Raw genomic sequence first — 13,124 nt, 5'->3', positions numbered from 1 at the left:
CCTTCAGAAAAAGTCAATATGGTTTTGTAGTCAGATCCACTGTATCTATCTATGAATGCATCACGTCTCTGTACGTCTGCACGCAGACGTGCGTACAGACGTGCACTGCACGCACTCCCTGCGGGGGAGTGCAGTGCCCGGTGTCAAGTCAAGTCAAGTCAATTTTATTTATAAAGCACATTTAAAAACAGCCTACGGCTGACCAAAGTGCTGTATGTACACCAAGAGAAAAAACAAATAACTAATACACAATAACTACGCACAATATATCACATATGCACATATTACACAACACATCAGGGTTAAAAAACATCATATAGCAGGGGGCGGACACAAGATTGTTTTTGAATTTTGCCGTGGTGTTAGGTATGGGTATAAGCCTATAAGGTTTTCAAAAAGCTGTGCAAACGCGTTGGGCATGCTCCCTAGTGGTCTGTTTGCTCAGACTCTAATATTAGATAGCGTATAGGTGGTATGGTTGAAAACCAAATAATTGATAAAAGAGATTTTTCTGTTACTATTGGGTGGAAAAACGAACAACCAGAAAGGCATCGTTTTCAAGATGACATTCACGGTGGCTAAAATGAGCTAAAATGCCAACAATTATGCACTTGGTAACTACTTTCTACTTGGTAACTACCAGGCTCCATATATGGAGCTGGCCTGTTTTGACATATTTGGGCATTCCTGACACAGAACTCCATGTACGTGTGTACACTTGCGTTCGACACCCCCGCAGGGAGTTCAGTGGCCGGTGTCGAATTGGTTGGACCCACCAATTCGACAATTGGTCGTCCAAAACCACCACTGAAGGCCTCTGCCCGGGCTCTGGACAGGGCCCCTGCCCAGGCTCCATATATAGAGCTGGTCTGTGGAGTTCTGTGGGCATGCCTGACACAGAACTCCAATTATTTAGGAATAAAGGGACACAGAGAGACAGATACAGAAATCTCCATATATGGCCATAAAAGGGATACAGACAGATGGGTGGAACGGCTACTCTGACACGGGTACAACAGACAACAGGTATGGCATAGCCGGGTGGGGCATGGATCTCCAACTTCTATCGTTACTGACTCTAGTGCTCTACAGCCGGGCACTAGTCTAGTTATTTAAAGCAACAGAAGGGCTGAACCACAAGTCAGCATGTGTTTGCATGGTTTTGCAAGAAAAATCCTCAGGCAAGCCTCTGATTGGCTGTGGTTGGACTGTAGGTGGTCTATAGAGCCTGGAGGTGTGTGATTGGTCAATTAATTTATCCGTCACACATTTTGTTGTTGTTGTCGATATCTTTCTAATGGTCTGGCTACTGTGAGCAGTACTGTGTGTAGCAGGGCTGATTATAGCATGACAAGCTGTTGATAATAAAGATACATTCAACTTGGATCATTCATGATCTGGATGTGAATTAACCAAATGTATGCCAAGAACGCGGCACCTCGTTATTCTCTCCACGACCCGCCTGTGGCAAAACGAGGGAACTCCTCTTTCATTAATTTCATTTAATCCAGCAAATAAAAATAAATTGGGGGTCGTTAAGTACCACTAAGGGTACCATAGTTTCTAGAGTGTAGTTATATCTAAAACCCAGCCCCTCATCTCTCTCTCTCTCTGTCTAAAGCAGGCACGCACGTGCACACGCACATACACATAATAATAATGTAAAAATGACATTACCGGTATATATTTAAATACAATAATGATAAGATGATACAGTTTTATGTTTTCATATATCACTTCAGAAGAATCTAATTAATGTGCAGTCACTTTGCCATAAAGAGACCATATTATTTCCTTGACATCAATTTGCTTGGCAATTATAGTACGCCAATAATACAGCATATTAAACCTACAACTGTATAATCCGTTTCAGCAATGCTTACGAGCAAATCCAAAACAGTGTGAAAAGTGAACCAAGAATCTTTGCTATACTTGATGGTTTTAATGATCATCATCATCATCATCATACTATAATTCTAACAATGTCTGTCTGTGTGTGTCAGAAACACCGCCGTAGCTCCTTACTGCCTGCACCAATCACTCCCACTTTTCACACAGGCATTGACCATATGAATATGGAGGGCGTAACGAAGCCCTTTTTTCGATTTGACACATTAATGATTATTAATGGATTTATTAGTCAATTACAAACGCAACCGGGTGCAGTACCCCCCAAATATCTCACAACGGGTAAGGGCTAGTAGTAATAACACATGAATAATAATCAAGGTGCTTTCAGATGATAGGGGACAAGAAAGGAGGACAGAGGATGGATGGACAAAGGTGACAGATGATAAGATAGGTGAGTAGTGGTGACAGGTATAGATGGCGTATATGATACTTGGGGTAAACTCTCAGCTCACCTCTCCTCTCCCTGATTGATCACCATGTACATCTCCCAGGACATATCTTCTGCCACCGCGCCATGGGGCACCAGCAAGCTGACCCCTGGAAAAACACACAACAAATATGTCAGTAGCAACAACTCCCAAAGGCTGACAGCATAGGGCAACCTAAGGTCTTATTTAGAAAAAAATAATTAAAAAAAAAGTTCTCTGATCTGCTGTATCCTTCCACCATACCATCATTTCAGAAAGTGTAATAATAAAAAGAAAACAAACATTGTATTCATAATTTGAATAATGGCACACAGACTTTTGATATACCGGTATTACCGGCCACTGAAAACTGGTGTGAATTAAATTAATCTAGTCAAGTTTTATAATTGACAACTAGCTCAATCTCTTCTAGTATGCTCTGTGTTTGTTCTCCTGGTAGTTGTTGATATTTGTTGTACCCTAAACTTTTGCTCATGCAATACCCCTCAATAAGCAATCACTAACAATGCACGGTCACGCACGCACGCACAGAGAGAGAGAGAGAGACAGACAGACAGACAGACAGAGACAGAGAGCATGAAAGCAAATGCTTTACAAAAGATGTTCACAAAAGCAGAGTGGGAGATGTCAGATACAGTAAACAGTGTTTCTGGCCAGGGATTAAACAAATATATTCCACATTGCAGTCTGGTGTACATTAGTGGTGATGGCTTTGTTGTTACATCTACATCTACCTGACACAATCAAAGAAGGGTAAAATGCTGGAAATAGTGGGGAAATATCCACAGCCTGTGTTTTGCTGAAAGTCATAGTTAGTCCAAAATCCCATCATTAGGGTTCCAAGCAGCGAAGCTTCAAGAACTCTGTTGTTTTTGTTGTTTTTTGTGCTCATTATTTCTTCTGATAAAAGTGTTGAAAACCATGAGCCCATGACACACCAAAATGACCAAATTCAATACACAGGCACACAGAATGACCCTCAATGACCTCAACATGGTGCTGTAATAATGAAGTTTATATTTTCGCAATTATCTCCAAAAGTGCTTGGCCTTGAGCCAAACCTCTTTCATCATTTTAATCTCTCAAGTCATCTGCATATTTCCTCTGCTGGTCTTCTGCTCTACAAATCTTCTACAATCTTACTCGACATCTCATCTGAAGCCGCTGGGCAAACATAGCAATGTGAAACGCGTTTTTTTTTCAAGGTTCATCAAATGTTTCTGAAAACAGATTTATACCTCAACAGAGTATCAGCATAGTGATGACCAGGATGAATAGTTTCAGAGAAAACCTAGAATTTTACTTCTTGTTAATTGAAATAGCATTCAGATGCTTGGTGGAACTCGCTCAATTTTGCTTGCAGTCATAATTATATTAAAATAATTGGTTTGAACTGTATCCATCTTCATGGATTTCTTTCTAAGGAAAATTCCATTCAACTGTTTTGATTAAACACCACTATGAGATGAAACAAGAGCGTCTGTGCAGTGCTGTGAATGGTCGCCAGAATCGCCATTTCAAAAGCTTAATGAATAGTGGCAAGTGTGGATGCTGTGTGTGAGTGCTGCACTTCAGCACTCACACCTCTCAACCAGAGAGACAAAGCTGACAGAGGGACGCTGATTACCCAGCACCCTATTGAGGAAAGCCAAGGGCTGTTCGCATCGGCTGTTGACCTTTCAACGGCGCTCTCAGAACAGGCCCTCATCCAGTTGCTGCGTTTGTGTTGGCGGCCATGATAAGAGTGTGACCTCTGTTTGCGTGAGAGAGAAAGACGCTGCGGTTGCAGAGGAATAACAATCAGCTAACCTGCATTGGGAACGGCACTGATGGATCCTAGCAACAGTTTTACAGCAGATTATGAAGACAGATAGAGCTTCGTTAGCCGTTATATGTTTTCTGCAGCCTTGCTGCAACTTTAATGGACTTTAGACAGCAGTGGATATAGTCAGAATGTGACCTCATAATTGAGTTGTGCTTTAATTAGGCATTCCCAAGGTTTCACACATTTGTGTGCTACTGTAACCTTGGGTTTTTTCTACAGTCCTATGGTTGTTAAATAATTCCTGTCATTCTGCATCCTTCCTGCAGCTGTTCTCCATTAGTACCGCGCAGTCACTGCAGGGGAACTTCTATGTCAAATGGAACTAAACCGGCTTCTTGTGACACACTCTAATGTTTTTAACTACAACATTCTTCACACTTGCTGATGCTGGAAAAGGGAATTTGGATTTTTTATATTCCAGTCTATTCCCTTCAGAGACAGAGAGGCAGCGAGGCAGGAGCCAAAAAGCACACTTTAAAAAAAGCAGTTAGAATGGTGTCTACTATATTGTATTTTAAATGTGTGACTTATTTTTATGGTGCTTTATCCAAAGCACTTTACAATGTACATTACATTCACACACACACACACACACAAAGGCACCATCCTGCTCATTGGGAGCAGTTAGGAGTCAAGTGTCACGCTTCCACTTCGACACTAATCCAGCCAGGGGGGAGTCGGGGATTGCATGGGAACCTTCCGATTTCCAAGCAGCCCCCATTTTTCACATAGACATCTATCTGTTTTCTGGAGTGTTCAATTAAAGCCTCTCATACACTACACGGTTTTTGACAAGACATTGGAAAGATTTTTTACTTTCTAGTGTAGTGTGTAGTCTTTGTCTTGTCTTGTCTTTTAAAAACCTTTCCAAAATCGTATAAAAAATCGTGTAGTGTATGGGAGGCTTAACTGAACACTAGTTAAATGTGTTCATTCAATTTAGTACATTGTTATGTTTGTTTATGTATGGTTCCGGTTGTCCTCCCATAGACTGCGTGTGGAAATGGGAAGATGGAGCATTTGAACAGCGTATTTGTCAATGGTAAGACTGGTATACAACATGAACAGCACATACTGGTGTGTCTCCTCACACAAGACATCAGAGTGAAATATGGACATGAGTTTATTGATTTGAGCTCACTCTTTGTGGGCACTAACAGAGGAACTTTGCGTATGCATGCCTGCAACTTTTGGAGCAATAGAAAGCTCTTTTTAAAGTTTTTATTCATGGGTTTTTCGATTATTGTTTGGACTCATTGTTTTATACATTTGTGTTAATAAAGTAACTAGCTACTGTAACTAACTAACTAACTAACTAACTTTTGTCATTTGCCAGGTGCTTGCAAGATTCACCTGTGTTGGGCACCACCAGCCGTCCTCCAGGGTGTCCGAACTTGCCCGTGGTCCTCAGCTGTTCTTTGGTGGCGGGAGTGCTGAAGGGCCCATTTGGGGTCAGCAAGCCCTTCTTGCGCCTGTCAACAGTGGTGGCGGTGCTGCAACAGTCTCGGCCCAGCCCCAGCGGGAACGTCTCTGGCAGTGAGGGGGCCTTGGCGTGGAACTCCGCCCGCTCGGCCACACCTAGTGAAACCATAAAGGAGCTCTCAACTTTGACCTTGATGTCTGGCAGGGGGTCAAAGGTGTCCTGGAAGCAGAGGGGTGTAGTGTATGTCCGGCCCACTGTTAAGTCTGAAGGCTGAATTGCAGAGTTGAGAAGAAGCGGGTTGCCTATGGAGACGAGAGAGATAATACAGCCACACAGTCATCTTGGTATGCAAGCACCCTGCTAACAACTCTGGATCACATTCAACATTCAACTTTGGAGAGAAATGGAATGTAAAAAAATACACTGCGTGGCTGAGACCAGAGCCATAGAGTAATGGTTGAGACGAAGCAGTGAAAGGTCCTGAAAGATACATAACGTCATCTTTCTGTTGTATGAACACAAGGCTGCTGTAGCCTACTTTATACCTCAAAGATTGGGTATTGGGTAAGACTGACGTCATGTATCTTTCAGGACCTTTCACTGCTTCGTCTCAACCATTACTCTCAGATCTCAGCCACCGCAGTGTATTATTTGACATTCCGTTTCTCTCCCAAGTTGAATGTTGCCACTACAGTTGGAGCAGCATAAACTGCACAGGTTCATCCCAATGTTCTGAGCATCTTTAGTTAGTGTTAGTAAAAAGCAGGTAAAAGAGTAATGTTTGAGCAGACTAACATCAGTCACTCTACCATTCAATGTAGTAGTAGACCTGCGAGTTTACACCGCAGATATGTCGTCTCCGCATACAGGAAATATGTTTGCTGCGACCATGAGACCTGTTTCTGAATTTGTCTATACGAACAGGCACAGTTCCAGCAGCTCAGCTATCGAGGTGCCAGGCTCTTAAGATCTCTAAAGTATTATCAACGAGATCTTAAAATCAATTCTAGAAGTGACTGGCAGTCAGTGTAGTGCAACTAGTCCTGGGGTTATGGTAGTGAAAATAACAGATCTACAAGCTCACAATGCGTTGTGAATCCATGCCTGTGCCCATGATAACCCTCCCTCTGGTCATTCATTTTAATCAGCAGTGAGGATAATTCATTCCTGTTTCTGGTCAGACTGAAAATACATGCATCTCCTTGTTTGATATTCATGATTGATAATATTATCACAATTTAACAATTTAATAAAAAATGCATGATGACCACATTCATTCTGGTCAATTTGGGACACATTGACTATATTAAATACCAAAGATAGCTAAAATAGCAAATCTACATATTGTGTGCTTAGATCTACTTAAGTGTATAAGAAAAAGCCTGCTCTGTTTATTTATTTTTTACAAATCTAACTCTGATTACACAGTGCAATATCCTTGTGTTTAAACTGTTTACCCCAACCCCGACCAACCAGCATCCCTGGCACCGGAATTTCATTCCGCTGACCGGCAAAGTTATAATTCATCATCGGTAACATCCAAGTAATTCACCCTGCACACCTCCATCATATTGGATGCTCGACATCAGAGGTTCACACCAGTGACCAACCTTCAACTGCAACTAAAACAGCACGTCTTGGCAAGTGACCAGTGGTGAGGGAGGCTGGAGAGGGAAGGGGCACAACCTGGACAGGAGGTCCAGGGCTCCGAGCCACAGTCAGCATGTTGAATTTAATTAACCAGCTTGATCTCCATAATCCATCTGCTGGATGGCGTCTCCCCTGCTATACATGCAAAGTCGTTTTTCTGAAGGACAGGAGGCGGGGGTGGTGAGGTGGTGGTTCTCGGGGGCACACGGGGTGGAGGTGACTGCCCTGTAAATGAACAGGAGCGAGTCCTTCAACAGAATCCCAGAGTGGAGGCCAACACGGGGACGTGCTGGGAGTGTTGTGTTGTTAGTTCTCCTTCAGCGAACCGTTTTCGACGACTCACCCCAACAAGAAGGAATAAACCGACAAGGGGCGGCAAACTACCGCCCACCGCATCGATCTGGCAGACTCCCGACACCCAGCAACGGCCTGCTGCCTCACCACGTGCCAGACCGTACGCACCGGAGTGCCAAGATAACAGCGGAGTCACAGAGTCCTTGCCGCCCCAGCTGTTGCCTGGTGAGGGGCACGAGGTAGGAGGCTAATGTTGTTTTATTTTTAGGGAAATCGTTAATTACAACAGGACAGGGTCTGTGTTGAGCATTTTGAGTGGGCGGGGCAGGCGCCTGTGTGTCTTGTGTATGTGACAGTATGTTTTTCCCCTTTCATTATCGTTTGTCTTTGCAGAGTAATAATATCGTTACTGTCAGGTAGAAACCTTGTATCTCCATATTTAAACTTTTTGTTTTTCCGTAAATTAATGTCCTACTTCATCATGCAAGAGTGTCGGCCAAAAGTAGTGAAAATAACCAATCTCTACAAGCTCAGTACACGTCGCAATGTGACACAATGTGGGATTGTTGATCGGCAAAGCAGTGGCGTCCATTTTGTGGATCTACAAAAACTTTTTTCCAAAAAGATTTGATAAATTACTGAATATTAAGCCTAGAATCAAGCCATCAAGGCTCCTGGTGAATAATGACCATAAAACATCAACATCTTATATTTTACATTTTATGATATACTATATTTAATAAATACCATTTGTTTTGCGGTTTTTCACAGAATCAAATTCAATTATAAATATTTTTGGAAATATCTATGGGAAAAATGAACGGGCCTCTTCTAAGTTGAACCACAAAATGACCACCACTGCTATGTCCTATTTTCTACATTTTTAAAGGTATTTAAAATAATAAAAAAATGTATGTATGTACATATGCCAGCTTTCCACCCAACAGCGACAATATTAACAAATTATTTGTTTCTGATTTGTATTAACATGAACCCCAGCCTAGACAATGTATATAAGTTCACAACACATCATGATGCGTCAACCATGCCTCAATGAATCTCAACGTGGTGTAGAGGGGAATAAAGAGGGGGCCAGTATAGACCCATGGGAGACCCCGGTCAACAAAGAATAATGGGTTTAAGTGGTTAATTGTATGAATAAAAGTAATAGGAATACGGATAAATGGATACATGTGTTGTACTGAGTTGTACTGAGTAAAATCCCTGCGGGGAACTCCACCTGCAGGTACCTATAGTGGACATCACTGCCCTATGGGTTGACTTGACATCCTGCTGACATTTTCACCCATCTCCCCCTCTCTCCTTTTTCTCTATATCCCCTCTGATCCGCAGCAGAAATAATCTGATTATTACTTTAGTGTGCATCTTTAAGAATGGCGCCGCGAAAATGGAAAGGCAGCATATAGTGGCAGGGATGGGAGAAGTTAATGAAATGGTCTTCAGGTTGAATACCTTGAGGGATGGCTTTGGAATTGGGCTTCTGATTAAAAATCACTCAGAAGCAGAGGTAATGTGGTGTGACAGGGTCAGGGCCAAACATCCTCTGCCTTCATGGCGTTACTCCAGCTGCAAGAGGTGATGGCTGAAAGTGTTAAAGAAGCATCTTTGAGCAATGCCGAGGGTTTTTCTTTCTTCCCAAGGAGATTATTAGGGGTGGAGAGGTACTGATTGGCAATTATATACACTTTAAACACTTTCAGGTGGGAGGTTTCTCCCTGGAGAAAATGTATCTCTCCCGTCTTGCCATTTGTTTACAAAACACATGATAACAAAATGGAATCAGCAACACAGAACAAAACCAGGTCAGTGTATTTATGGTATTACTATTAAGGCCTATGCTGTAGAAACAAACTGGTGTTAAAAGGATGAGAACACCAGAGGATGTTGGGTCTATATTTCATAGGCCCGGGCTGATGGAGAGGGAACTAGGGAAGGAAGGAGCAATTGTGGCCGGCGTGGAGGGCACAGCAGGCGGGCTGTGGGGAGAGAAGCTGGCCTATTTAAAATAGGATTGATGGTCTGCCGGATGTAGCTTTGGCTCATCCTTTCCCTCCCTCGCCCCACAGACACCCACCCGCCCCCAAATCGCATGGCTGCCAAGGGCTGAGGCTCGGACGACACCAACCAGGTCACACTGGGGAGCCAACTGTGGATGCAGTTTGGGGCTCAGTGCACGAGGACACGTGCGTGTGTGTGCGTGCGTTTGTGTGTGTGTGTGTGTGTGTGTGTGTGTGTGTGTGCGTGCGCTTTCACAAAGGCTGGCTGTCAAGGATTCTGCCGTGGATGGATCGCCCCACACTGCCACGATGGCTATCACTTGCACTAACCCAGAAGTGTCAGAGACAGCAATATGAATGCCTGTAGCAAGGCTAGCCCTGGGACAGCCAACCCCTCCCTCCTCTGCCCTCTGCCACCCCCCACCCCCGCCGGACACCCGCCACCAACAGAAGTTATTGCTGCGCACAACAAAAAAATTGAATTGATGTTCACTGTTCCATGCGCCTCACATTTATCCATCAGCGGGCTTTGGTTGGCCGGGGCAATCTGAAACCTAGAAGAGATTGGTTGGCCTGACAGTCAAATGGGTGGGGGTATGGGAAGGGAGGGGGGTGAGTGAGTGAGTGCCCAGAGATTGATGATCTCCCTCTTCACAATAACAGAGGAGCAGGTCTGTCAAAATAGAAGGACAGGTCCTCTCACTGATTATGGGAGGGGTGTAAATCCTGAAGCAGATGGGGAGGGGTATGCATAGTGTGTTACTAGTCTGTACAGACAAACAGCATCAATCATAGGTGGGGTGCGGGTAAAGGTGGCCTTGACTGTGCGAAGAGGGGTCTTCGACAATGGACAGCGCTGCCGCCGACTCGGCCTTGCACATGTCATCCTCCATCCGCGGCGCCCGCGAGCATCCACCCCCCCCCCCACCCCCCCTGTGAGCCCTTGCGGCCACAGTAACACGCCAACCACTTTCTCTCTCACTCGCTCACCTTGACGGGTGGTCTTGAAGTTGAATGACTGGAACCCCCCGGTGAGCGCTGACGAGTCGATGACGTCCACCCCGTACTCACTCTGGTTCTTCCTGTACAGCATGACGGCCACCACGAGGATGCCCACCGCCACCACGCCCGCCCCGAGCCCCGAGTACAGGGCCACGTCGTTAGCGGAGCCATCCATACCTGGGCGACAGGAAAACACACACAGAGTAGGAGGCCCATTCAATGTGCTGTACAGAGACTCCTGTTGAATTGAACTTAATTAGTTTCATTTAATATTTACTGTACAATGATACGCCCTGATGGGGGCAGTTTGAGCTGCAACATGCACAGTATAATTGCATCAATGTCTTTTTAAACTTTGCACATTAACATGTGCCTTGACCTCTTTTCCTTGAGAAAAAGGCACAGAGGCACTGGGCAGGAGATGAAAGCACTGCAATGGAGATAAGTGTGCTATTATGGAGATGTTCAAGGACATCAGACCCCAGTTATGAAGGATTACTTTGGCTGTGGAATGAAAATGTTAAAAATGAAATGAGAGGTGGAATTAGGGAGGATGGAGTGGGCCAGCTGTCCTATCTCTTTATGATACATAATGTGCTGCAGATGTGACTAAAAGTACTTGTAAAAATTATTACCCAAACGGTTATACAGCACACTAAAAGCCGATAACATGGAGGGTAAGGAGAACCACTGGTCTATATCCAATCGCCCTGATGGATGTCTCACTGAGAAGGCAATTGGAGCACATGCTTTGGAGCCAGTGGTCACCAGTGGTCACCGTGAACCATCCAATGCTAATTAATTAGAAGTAACCTTGGCAGTGTGATCACTCACCAGATGCCCAGAACCGCCCATTCAAACACCCCAGTTGAATCACTGGAGCCTACCGCAGACTCAAGGCACCAGGCGTGCATTTTGCAAACGTGACAGGCTAATGAAGGCTCATTAGGTAAATGCAGGATGTTAGTTGGGGCTGTGTGCAAGCTACAGTAGCACCTGACAATCATTTTAGACGGCGCAGTGCAGACGGGCCAGTGGGAGTGATTGAAAACCGCTATGGGAATGCGAGGACAGCGCTGCAAATTGGTCAAATTAGCTCATTTGCAATGATTACACTCCATTAATCCTCCACAATATAGCACATGTTCACTTGTCACAACCGATCTGTCTCCCAGGCTCAGAGCAGAAACCAGAGGCACAGCTGTGATGTCACACTTGTCATAAATGGCGGGCACCAAGTTATGGCAGGAATGTGTAATCATTACTGGGTTCTGAGTTTCTCAGATGACAGTCCAAATTCACAGTTTTTGCGTTTATTAAAGCCAGTAAAACGATGTACTAAAGGCAAAGAAAACGCGTGGCTCCTCCTTGGTTTCTCGCCCCGCGCAAAAACAGAAACATCGGGCGCTAGCCTTAAGGGACGGGGTTGGAGATGAAAGAAATCCACAGTGGAAGACTCACTTTGAGGCTTAACATCGTGTAGCAGCTTTCGATCTGCAAAGACAGAGAGACAGAATGAGACAATGAGAAGAGACAGAGGTGAGTAAAGTCCATGCCTGTGTGAAGTGACCACCCAGTCTGTTTTCAGATCCAATGTCACTGTGGAGAGAGATGTTCCTCTGCTGACTATGCTGATAGACTACAAGTGATGGCGATACCATAGTGGCAACATTGCCATCATCATATCACATAGCATGGTACACTCTGGCTAGTGACCCAGGTAAAGGATAGGGACATAGGATAAGATTAGATGTTTGCCTTTTGTATCACAGTGGTATCATCTCCTTCCACATGAGATAAAGATGGGAAACATTTAAGGGGTATAATACGTTTCCCAACCTTTTCCCTCTCCGCCATCAAAAGCTTCTGATTATAGGGTACATGTCAAAATACATGCAGAAATAATCTGGTCGTCATTGAAAACTGGCGCATTTCTATGTCCTGAAAGCTATCGTGCACGTGAGTGTGTGAGACATACTGTACACAATGCGTGTTTAATTCCAACGTTAATCATGTGTGAAACATCGCAGAATGTTCCCGTTTACTCTTACCGTACAATGTGATGTGTCTTAATATGACATGTGTTATGTCAGCAGAACAAGGCAGCGAGCATTGACATTTTCATGTATGGGGAGGCATACATAATTTAACATTGGGTCTTTGTCAAACACATCTGCAGTGTTCAAACATTGCTATGTACTGATGAATTGTCATGGTATGATAAGCACAATTCTGTATGGTATATACTGTATGTACAATGTAGTAGTTCATGACCATGAGAGGGAAATGATGATTATGATAATGACGGTGATGATGCCAAGCCTCTAGGTTCTTGCCATGTTGAATTCAATTATTGATGAACTGCTGCACTCATTCTTCAGAATAAACTGATAATTGCAGCATGTTGCAGTATTTATTAAACTATCAGCTATGGAGTAATATACAGCACAGATAATATTTTGATTCCTGTGACACAACTTGTTTTTGGCAGGCAGCCCCATAATGAGGTCTGAATATTCCTGTGTGCCCAGAATTTGAAATTCATGAAAAATGTGTTTAACTGTGTAGATGCT

General features: G+C 44.0%; 1 protein-coding gene across 3 annotated transcripts in view; it reads right to left on the bottom strand.

The window, feature by feature from the left end:
• The window catches only part of unc5db (unc-5 netrin receptor Db), a 203,397-nt gene that overhangs the window by 40,386 nt on the left and 149,887 nt on the right, over positions 1–13,124 (bottom strand). The window contains exons 8-11 of one of the 3 annotated variants that reach the window (XM_080765408.1): positions 12,013–12,045; positions 10,540–10,728; positions 5,518–5,889; positions 2,364–2,448 (exon numbers count right to left, since the gene is read on the bottom strand). In XM_080765408.1, the coding sequence (XP_080621534.1) occupies positions 2,364–2,448; positions 5,518–5,889; positions 10,540–10,728; positions 12,013–12,045 (679 nt within the window). The remainder of the gene's footprint in view (positions 1–2,363; positions 2,449–5,517; positions 5,890–10,539; positions 10,729–12,012; positions 12,046–13,124) is intronic. The other 2 variants (XM_080765410.1, XM_080765409.1) reach the window with 2 other exon arrangements.

Source organism: Protomyctophum bolini (assembly GCF_963924005.1).
Source record: "Protomyctophum bolini genome assembly, chromosome: 6".
Taxonomy (NCBI): domain Eukaryota; kingdom Metazoa; phylum Chordata; class Actinopteri; order Myctophiformes; family Myctophidae; genus Protomyctophum; species Protomyctophum bolini.
The sequence above is the reverse complement of the archived record's forward strand: the minus strand, read 5'-3'. Positions and strand labels throughout refer to the sequence as shown.